Source organism: Triticum urartu, unplaced genomic scaffold, assembly GCF_003073215.2.
Source record: "Triticum urartu cultivar G1812 unplaced genomic scaffold, Tu2.1 TuUngrouped_contig_8207, whole genome shotgun sequence".
Lineage (NCBI taxonomy): Eukaryota > Viridiplantae > Streptophyta > Magnoliopsida > Poales > Poaceae > Triticum > Triticum urartu.
The window spans coordinates 1-10,552 of NW_024119132.1; the positions used below are offsets into that span (position 1 = coordinate 1).

Here is a 10,552-nt window from a genome sequence, read left to right on the forward strand (position 1 = left end):
AGCTTTGCCCCTTGCTTTACATAAATTGTTATGAACTTACTAAATGACCTTATTTATTCTCTCAGAACGCTAGCAAATCTAATAGTTCCATCTGCTCTTCTTAACTCAAGAACGAAGGCCGCCATCCTTCTTATTCAGGAACCCTTTGTTTGAGGAGGGCGTATCCCCGGGAAGGGGAGAGTGGCCGAGCGGTCAAAAGCGACAGACTGTAAATCTGTTGAAGGTTTTCTACGTAGGTTCGAATCCTGCCTCTCCCACTTGTTGTAGACTTAAGAGAAGAGAAAGTAGGCGGAAGCCTAGGAGGGCCAACCGAGCGAAGCTCTTTTTTTTTGCCGTGCCGTGAAGTGCAATTTTCTCGTATGCGTTTTAGAGAGGTTGTCGAAAAAAGACGATCTATAGAGATTCCCCATCTATATCCAATCGAGAATAGAAGCGAGTCGCTTCCGGCGTCGGCTTGTAGTCTCTGCAGTCGGCACACGCACGCGCCCGCCATCATGCCTCCTTGGTTCGGGACGAAGCCAAGCGAGACATACGATAGACGAAGGAAGCGCCCACCCAGCAGGAGGGCTAAAACCTGTAGTTTTGAAGTTGCAAACTCCAGCTTCGAAGCTGGAGTGCTTTAGCCCTTTTTTAAGCAAGAATCACCGTCTTGAGCGCCTTGCGCGCTCAAGAACAAGAAAGGGATGAGCGCTTTGTTGCTAAAGCGGATACATTTTCTTGCTGGGGAAGGCTAGTTTGATCGAGGATTGGAGAGGAGGGAGAGGTGGAATAAAAAGCTCGGGATGGATTTTGGAGTCTTTGTGCGAGCCGTATGCGGTGAGAGTCGCACGTACGGTAAGGAGGGGGGTTCGCGTCTATACGTGTAGTGTGGTGGTTGGGCCTACCCACCCTATTTGTTCCATGATCTATGGGTCTACTGGAGCTACCCACTTCGATCAATTAGCCAAGATTTTGACCGGATACGAAATCACTGGTGCTCGATCTAGTGGTATTTTTATGGGGATTCTTTTTATCGCTGTAGGATTCCTATTCAAGATTACTGCAGTTCCTTTTCGGGCGGCTGTAGGACGGACGGCCCCCTATAGGTAGTAGGGTAGGGTGGGTGGTACCGCTCAGATAGCGGCCAATCCTCCTAACTGCGCGCGGGCCGGGCTTAGAGCGCGTGAAACTCATCACTACCTCGTAAGGGCGTTGAGACCATAGCATGTTACACAAAAGCGCCGCTTTCTCAGGAGTGTTGTCACACAGCTGCCCGACTAGAAGAGCTACTCGCTCTGTAGTGTTGTCACACAAGATAAGCACGCCGCCCGCCTGCTGGCCGGGCGAATCGAAGTTATCTTCCGGTCAACTGTCCACCCAGTCAAGTGCAAAAAACACAGTGGAATCATGCAACGCACGCTGCTGGTGTGCTTCCTGCCCACGAGGAAAGAAGAGCGACAAGGTTCAGATTTGACTGTTTGCAGCATGGGAGCTGATTACCCAAAAAATCCCTGGGAAAAAAGAAAAGATATCTCGGTAACGAAAACCATAGGAGGCTGTATTGGCGAGATCCAAGGGTTCACAGCAGCCCAAAAGAAAAACCGCCTGGAAGTCCGAGGACCTTTAGTACCGTACCGAACCAGCAGCCTTCGCGCCAAGCGACGACCGCCCTTGTCCCTTTCCTTTTTCCATTCAGCCTACTTCTTAGCTTTGTTCCGTCAGTCTAAGGCAAAGCTTAAGTGGTTTGCCTACCTTACCCACTTGATGAAAGGGAACGAACTTCGTTTCCTTGGCGGCTTTATGGATGGATTCAGTCAGAAAAAACTCCTTCCTTTTGAAAAAAGTGACGCTTTGCGTCTTCGCTTCCGAGGGTTAGGGTATAGGCCGTTTCGAGCAAGCTTTCGCTTTTTCTCCCGGCTTTCTACAACTTTCGCTTTAGCTTCCAAAGGCGACCCAATGACCTTTCCGGAATTGGAAGTATTCGTCGCCCTACCCTAAGAAAGAAGTCACTATAAAACTGCTTGCCCTCCAGAAGTACCAAAGGTGCGCGGAGCCCGGTGAAAATGAATATGTTTGCTACTGAAAGAAGCCTGCCTATTGACTAATATTCGTCTTTAGAATGAAAGTAGCTATGAAGCCCAATCTACTGTCGATTCAAAAGGGGGCATAGTCATATGGGTGGGGTGTTTGTGGGGAGCTGCCTTGGATATGAGGAATTCCTCCAATCTAAAAAAAAAAAGAACAAAGAAAAAGTCCGTGACGAAGATCTTTCTTTTCTATCAATAGATAGGAATGAGTGTTCGTTATAGGGGATAGGATCCATCTGCTCTCTCTCTCTATTTTCTTTGATGCAATTTAGAAAGAAAGAGCAGTGCGAATTAGAAAAAAAGAGAATCGGGAGATGATTCCAAAATAGATACATAGACATGTAAAGTAAAGGGATGTATATATTATTCCTATATATATCATCTATCTACGAAAAAAGTAAACATAGTTCGTTTTTGGGTTCCCCGAAGCCCCGAATGGATTGGATCGTTTCTGCTTCTGCCAACGAAAGGAAGGCCTCGCCCCTTCCGAATGCTTCTCCGATCCTGAAGTTCTCGCGAAGAGAATAAGATGCAGCTCCCCCTCCCTCTGTCTTTTTCCGCTTTGCTAATCTTCCCCTCTAACGCGGGCCGGGCTTAGGCGGGCGCGGGAGGAAGAAAGAAAGTCGAAGAGCGTCTTCTCCTTTGTCCTTTTTTCAGTGCAACACAGGAAAGCACCCTCTTTTTGTAATCCCTGCAGCTTCCCAGAGGCTTGCTTTTTTTTTATTGAACGCATGGCGTAGCTAGGACCCCTCCAATCATGCTTGAGCCTATGTTCACCCGGGGCCAAAAAAGGAGAATTCCGGAATGCCTGCCAACGTTCAGATAAGGTGCATATCCCTTACCACTAAAGGAAAGGCTAGACAAAGGGGGGATATTAGCTGGGTAAGGAAAACGCTTTCGGAGATTGAGATGTCGATTTGTTTTTCATCGAAAAGGAAGAAGGCCGAGGGGATAGCAGCCTTCCTTCGGGCTTTGCCTGCCGACGTTCTAATAAAGAATTCCGGCTCGGCCCGGGAAAGCGCTGGCAACAACATAAAGAAAGGGGTCCATGTAGCTGCTGCGCCCGCCCACTGAGCAGCAGGTTCGGCATCTACTACAAAAGAGAGAATCCACTTCAGATAACCACGTCTCTGCTAGGCAGCGTGTGGAATGGCCGAGAGCGGACCAAATGGATATATAATCCAAGCCGAGAGTGGAGTTACGTGAACAGCCGTCTGATGGAAAACAACTTTCACGTTCGGTTCAGAGAGCACTTTTTTCGTTGAGAATAAGTCCTTCCCTTTTGTGTGAATTCCCCAGCGGCGAATTAACAACTTGTGGGGCCCTATCTATTCAATCTCTCGAGCCCCAAGAAAACCCCCCTCTCCCTCGGACTCAATCTCTCTTTTGACTCTATATATGTGGGCACCTGATATCTATGAGGGTTCACCCACCCCGGTGACAGCATTCCTTTCTATTGCGCCTAAAATCTCTATTTCTGCAAATATGTCACGTGTTTCTATTGTTGCTTCCTATGGGGGTACATTACAACAAATCTTCTTTTTCTGCAGCATTGCTTCTATGATCTTAGGAGCACTGGCCGCCATGGCCCAAACGAAAGTCAAAAGACCTCTAGCTCATAGTTCGATTGGACATGTAGGTTATATTCGTACTGGTTTCTCATGTGGAACCATAGAAGGAATTCAATCACTACTAATTGGTATATTTATTTATGCATCAATGACGATAGATGCATTCGCCATAGTTCCAGCATTACGGCAAACCCGTGTCAAATATATAGCGGATTTGGGCGCTCTAGCCAAAACGAATCCTATTTCGGCTATGACCTTCTCCATTACAATGTTCTCATACGCAGGAATACCCCCGTTAGCCGGCTTTTGTAGCAAATTCTATTTGTTCTTCGCCGCTTTGGGTTGTGGGGCTTACTTCCTAGCCCCAGTGGGAGTAGTGACTAGCGTTATAGGTCGTTGGGCGGCCGGAAGGTTGCCATGAGTAAGGTTGGGAGACCGAAGGCAGTTTTCCGTGCACCGGACACGTAGCTTACCGAATCAGTTGCAACACAGATGGGAATGCATGCTATGAAAGACAGGGTCGAGTCTAATACATCAACCGTCGACTCCATATCCTTGTACGAGTCCACAATCACTACACGAGATGAACCTGGGTTTGGTGAATGGAAGTTGGCCTTAGGTGTAATAGGACTACCAGTTACTGTGCGCGATCGTATACTGAGGTGCTCCCCGTCGGTTGTTGGAACGACGCGAGCCGGGCCGGGCCTCGATTCCTTTCAAAAAGATGAAGGGACAGAGGTGACTAATTCCCCATCTCATTTGGGGCGGAAAACGAATCGACATCTCGATGTGATACAGCCCTTTCCATTTTCGTTGGGAAAGAACGGCGAAGTCCATCCGAACCCTCCAATGAAGAAATAAGAGGAGAGCAAAGCGCCAATGGCGCGCGAAGCGCATGCGGAAGGGGCACGGAGAAATAAAGAAGTGTGGGGGAGAAGCAGCCGAGCTCATTCCCTTCGCTTCCTGGGCCCAAAGCAGTGCTTTGTTTCCTGGCCAAATCAAGGATTTGGGGCTGATTGCAAAAGATATCTGAATAGAAAGATAGATCCATCCATCTATCCAGATATCTAAAAAAGAATCAATTTCGATTTCATGAAACCTTTGATTCAAAGAACTGCGCTTAGCCCCCCCGCTCATGAAACGGCTCTGCTGCAATGGATGGAAGAGGGTTCGTAGTACCCGAAGCACTGGAGTGATCCAGTAGCCGGGAAGGGGCCTAGAAGTGCCTACTACTGCACCACACTACACTTGGCTCTACACATTTACAGAGCTTACCCCTGTCCAGTGTCTGGCAGAACGTTGGGGGCTTCAATCGTCGACTCGTTATCCCCATCTCAGCCCAGGCTAACGGAGCCTGACTTATTCAGGGGAGAGAGTGGAGCCTATCGAAGCACTCTTGAGAGTAAGATCCTTGGCTCCTCTTCATTCTCTACAGGGGTCTCTGCCCACATGGAAGCGGGGCAGAGATGGATAAGATCAAACACGGGAATAAGAAGCATTTGAAATGCCTTTTTGATCATTTTGTTCGAGGGGGATGGATAAAGTGGGCAAAACAGACTCACATTTTTCAATCGAAAAGATGGGTTCCTTTTTCGTCTCGACAAAGAAAGAATCATCTTGAAAACGCTCCTAACCCCTTCGTAGGGCCTGGTATCATCGTCGAGCTAAGTGAAGTATCCACCCGTGCCACTATTGAGCCTGACTATTTTTTGCCTTGTAGTGTCTATGTATCATCGTCAAACTTGTATACTAGATACAACTATTTATTGAGGGGGCCACAAAAAAATGGATTGTATCAAGGGTTTACTGTTTCCCACCGTGAGGTTGTGGGAAACAGTAATTAGTGCCATCTTTACTACATGGATGAATTCTCGAGATCATCCATGTAGTAAGGCCTCACCCTGATCTTAGAAAGCATACTAAACTTCACTCCAATCTTTCTCCATTAGCAACAAGAGCAGCTCTATCTATCGGCCCTTGATGAGTAAGCTTAGCTATACCGCTTAGGTTGCAAAGCAGCAAGCTCCCTTCTAATGCGTTATTGCTTGGAGCCTTCTCGCTTAGTAAGCCGCCTTCGGCCCTTCCTCCTTCTTACTCTGTTTGGTATTCGCTCGCGGGTTTGTTTCCAGGTTCTTTCATTCTTGGTTGGCTCTCTCTATTGTTGTTTGTAGATCGTGCGTCCTGCGCATTGATCCGGCAGCGAGACCCGCCCTGGTTGTAAAGCGAAGCGAGCCGTCCTTCCTTTCATTCGTTGCTTTGTCTTCGGTTTGTTTTTAAACTCGACCTTCTATCGGGACTGTGGTGACGAACCTTACTCCCCTCGGTCAAGTGGTTGACCCGTCTGTCCAATAAGTTTACTAAGTGAATGGGAATCCTATAGTTTGACCAGCCTGGGAAGAGTAGTCAGAGGCAATTCGCTAATATGGAGCTGTTTATATCGGCTTTCTTTCCTAACTAACAGGAAAAGAGAGACATGCGAGTTCGACTCTCGTTCTATCCATGTTCAGCAGTCCCTTTCCATCTTGGTACTGTTGATGGCAGTACCGCTCAACTACGAGATGCTTGAAAGTCGATGTATAAATAATGTTCCCAAGAGTAGCACCGAGCCTCGAAACGGCAAGCCATGCTTCAAGCTAAGTCAGTATGGATCTAATTGATTGCTAAACTGAAGGAACGATCTCTGTCGAAGATTCTCATTCTGAAGCAGGCGCCTAGCTCTGGAAGGATGGACGGGATCATACCTATTTGAATTGAAGAACATTCTGTAACACTTGTTTTTGAGTGGGGAAGGAAAATAAGCACACAAGCGAACAACCATCTAACCGTCAGTCTGAACTCCCAGGATCAGTCCATCAGTAAGAAAAAGCTTCCGTTTCCGTCATTCAGCAGTGGAATGGAATAGTTCGATGGTATTGATCGTCCAACCATTGATTGGAATGTCTATCGTGATAAACCGTGTAATTCTATAAGCTAAGCAGATGAGGCAACAAAGAACCTAACCGTCCTCTCTGATTGACTTCATTAGAAGATTCCTATGGTCTGGTTTACCTTTCTTCTTTCCTTGCAACCTTGGATCGATATGGTTCATTCCTGGGCTACGCTCTTTCAACAGTTGACAGAAGAGGGGGACGGGCAAGGATGATCAGACTGCTTGGTTCGGTTCATCAGAGGTATTAAAAAAACCATCTTTTTGGTCTTTTCTTTCTTGCCGCCACTTTAACAGGTGCCGCTGCAATGAGAGCGTAAGTTGCGGAGTTTTTTCTGGATTATTTTTTTTTTTTGGTGCGCTCTTCCTTTTTTTGGATAGAAAGAAGGGTTCAGTGGGAGGGCAAGGGGTAGTTAAGTTTTAGGTTGGCTCTTGTTTTTTACAGACTTTCTTTTCGGTGTAATTTAATAAAGAAGTAGAAATTGTTCATTTCATTTCATTTTTTTGCATTGGTAGTTCTTTTTCATTTGAAAGGGCAAAGGGGGGAAGGGAAAGGATTGACCCTCAGGGATCATATTACTCAAGAAGACTTGGGGAAAATAGCAGGATTGGAAAAGTTCGAAGAGACTGAGGAAGACAAATCCATTGTCGAATCCTGCAGAGTGATAACATCGAGTAGTGGCGGCTGGCTTCCACCCCTGAGAGAGCTTGATTTACCAGAAATCCTGCCGAGTCCTAGTGGGCCTAGATTCCGCGATAAGTTCCAAGAAATGGAGGAAATGATGCATTCAAAGTTCGCAGAATTGCAAGAAAGAAAAAATCCTTGAAAGAAAAACCAAACAAGACTAGATGTTCCCTATTGTGATCGGGAATGAGACTAAATGTTCGGCCTTAATGAGATGGACCTTGATTCCTCTCCGGGCAGGAAAAGATGCGGCTCCTCTTTGTTCTACTACCTTCATCCTCGGGTGAAGCCGGTTGGCTCACCAAACAAGATATATACTTTGAAATCATTGGTAACCATGCCTAACGGTCGGTCATCTAAGCTATCGGCCAAGGCAAGTGAGAGCTGTTCAAGAGTTGGGGGCATATCTTTAGCTCGAGCAGCATCCGCTCCCGAAATGTGAGTTAAGCTTTAAAAAAAGAAGAAGAGCTACGAGTGGAACAGCTTCTTCTATTCCTTGTTGGCCTCCAGCTCCTTCTGTCCCTCAATCCTCTTCTCTGCCCTTTTTTTACTATTATGCGTGGCATGCCCCCTGTTCGTATCTTAACAGGGCAACCTTCTCTTGCAAACAATCCCTTCGTCGCTAACACCGGTAATGCCCCATCCCTTTAATACTACCTTCGAGGAATTTCTCTCGCGTCCCTGTAGTGATAAGAGCGCATTCTCTAACAGCTTTGAAGCCGAGGCAGCCATCCTCTTGCCAATCCTAAACAAAAGAAAGAAAAGCCCTACCCGCCTTCATTGGTTGAGTAAGGGGCATTTACCTATCAGTCCTAGTCCTAAGGCGCAATCGGAGCACTAAGCCCAATTACAGCTTGACTCCGTAAATTAGACCTCATTCTCCTAGTCCTATTCCTGATTGTTATTTCGGATTCTGTGCCTGGGTGGTATCTTCTTACTATTGATTCAACCTCTTCGGGCAAACGTTGTCACTTCCTTTATTTGAAAAAAGGGGTCTAGAACTACAGTGATCTGATACCTTCTTCCCTTGGTCTGGGTAGGTAGGTTATGTAGGCTACAACTGTTCATAGGTTGTTCGATCGCAAAAGGCCAAATAATCGATTACTAGTATGCCGGATATTGCCAGGAGGCCCTTCCCCCTATGTTTGACTCATCCTAGATGGGTTCACACCTGTTGATTCCGGTCAAAGAAAAAAGCTTTTTCACGGCATCCGTCCCATCACACCAATCTACGCCAAGATAAAGAATGCTGGGTTGCCAGGAACAAACCCTGTGATTCAAGGTCTTGCCTAGAATTGCCCTAAGAAAAATGCACCCCATTAATTGATCCCTCTTTAGAGTAGTATAAGTACATCCTCGACTATAGCACGAGTAGAGTCGAGTTCTCGTACTAACCTAAGAGCAGATATGCCGAAATATTTCAACGTTCAAGCAGCTAATCAGTAAACGACTTCTCCGTAACAGTTTGAAGATTGGCTCGCAACGCAAGTAGCGGCAAGAAAGGAGAGCAAGACTTCCTTTTCTAAAAGAAGAAAGAACTAGACTTCTATAAGAAGATTTTTATAATCGTAGATCGTGGAATATTCATCTATCTTATTAGGTAACTACTTTAGCTGCTCTCGAAACTGAACCATCGTGAATAGAACTAGCGCTTAAGGAAGAGTAGGATCTGTTAGCAAGTCATATTCAATCACCCGGTCTTCTCCTTCCTAGCTTTTAGATTTTATGATTCTCTCTTGGATTTTCATACACTTAGCCGTGTACGTATCTTGGCTAAACTCGAACCTATAGTTGATCCATCCATACTCGGTAAAGAATCAAAAAGGTACTTGAAGACGACTTTGAATGGGAGGAGGTTTTCTTTTTATCCCCCCTAACCTTATTTTTATGTCTTCTTCGTTCTCAGTCCCTACGGTCCATTGTAGGATGATTTTCCTAAGGCCTTGAATTCGTTGGCAAGGTGATCAGGGTCCTCTCCCTGGTCCTATCGAACCAGTGACTTCTCTCCTGGGATTGAATATGTTTTGCCTTTCCCCGATGGTTCCGCATTCCTATGTGGGTAGGATTCGCCAGGGATGAGCGGCTTATTTAGCCTATGCGAAGCGCGAAGCATAAGAGAAGAGTGTAGCGAAGCGAGTGTAATACTTGTAGCGAATATAAGTAGTGTCAAAGCCTACACTGGCTTAGCTCTGCAGATGTTTTCAGGACGAAGACGGTGATACGATACCACTCGCCAGTGATGATAAGATTCACTCATAGCATAGGTGGAAGATCCATCCTATTTTCTTTATAGATTTATTTGTTCAAAGAAAATACGCCTAAAAATCATTCAGGGAACCTACTCTTGGTATCCTTTACCACATTCACTTTCCATATTCCCTTTCTTTAGTTCAGACACTATCGTACCTCAGGGAAAATCCAAATTTCTATCAACGATTCCCACCCAACTCTGGAATGACTCTCCCCTCTCTCCCTTAACATATCGAAGGCCTCTTATCCGTCAACCGCACCTTAATAGCTCAGACTTCCGAGCCTTGCTGGATGATGCAGAAGGGCCAACATCAGAGGATCAATTGAATAACCAACTCTCCCGCCCCGCTGCCGCTACTGCTCGAAAGCCTTTGGATCCCCTACAGGACTGTCATGAGCCCCTACAAGGAGTCAAAATAAAGCCGAAACCAGATACAGGAAGTGTTGACCCGGATCAATTGAGTGCGAGCCCTTTTATCTTGAGCTGATTCTCCTTATTTTAGAGCTGTGGCGAAGGTAAATTGAGCTCTGGCCTGTGGGGAAGGAAAAGGCTCTGACGAAGCTCCAGGGATTACAGGAAGGTTTAGGCCTTGTGAGCAGCTCCAAACGGTCAGAAAAGAAGATGGTCCCGCCCTTACTTCGGCTTGAGGAGTCGTTTTCTCGCTATCTTCTTCGTCTGGATTAGCCTTTTAGTAGCCTAGTAGGTTGTTTGAGTTTCAGGAAAGGAAGAGGTGCTTTCTAAAACAGCCGTTACCGCTATGTTTTTTTTCAATAAGTTCTTTTAGAGCATCGTGCCCCACTGTCCGAATAAAGTGTGCGCCTAAGGTGTCATGTGTTTAAGAATATACGTATAATAGAAATACTTTCCCAATCCGTATAAGAGGAAAGAAGGGTCCGGCAATAAGCAGTAGAAGAATAACCCGCAGAAGAAGTTTAATCGCTTCCAGAGATCGGAGCCAGACAAAGATAAGACTCCACGGCGGCACGATCGGGATGATCGGGTCAAAAATGAGTCAAAACTTGTAAAACCCCGGTTTTGGCCTTGTTACTAAGG

General features: G+C 46.2%; 1 protein-coding gene and 1 non-coding gene across 2 annotated transcripts; both read left to right on the forward strand.

The window, feature by feature from the left end:
• The first annotated feature begins 174 nt into the window (after positions 1-174).
• Positions 175-257, forward strand: TRNAY-GUA. The gene has a single exon. It is a non-coding gene; the product is annotated as a tRNA-Tyr (tRNA).
• A 446-nt stretch (positions 258-703) lies between these two features.
• Positions 704-4,147, forward strand: LOC125531833 (NADH-ubiquinone oxidoreductase chain 2-like). Its single transcript, XM_048696089.1, has 2 exons — positions 704-1,054; positions 3,463-4,147. Exons 1-2 carry the CDS (start codon positions 901-903, stop codon positions 4,056-4,058), a joined length of 750 nt encoding a protein of 249 aa, XP_048552046.1. The 5' UTR covers positions 704-900; the 3' UTR covers positions 4,059-4,147.
• The last annotated feature ends 6,405 nt before the right edge of the window (positions 4,148-10,552 follow it).

Coding starts and splice junctions, on each gene's coding strand:
- LOC125531833 (XM_048696089.1), top strand. CDS start 901: ATGATCTATGGGTCTACTGGAGCTACCCACTTCGATCAATTAGCCAAG. Junction 1,055..3,462: donor GATTACTGCAGTTCCTTTTC/GGGCGGCTGTAG, acceptor TTTTGACTCTAT/ATATGTGGGCACCTGATATC.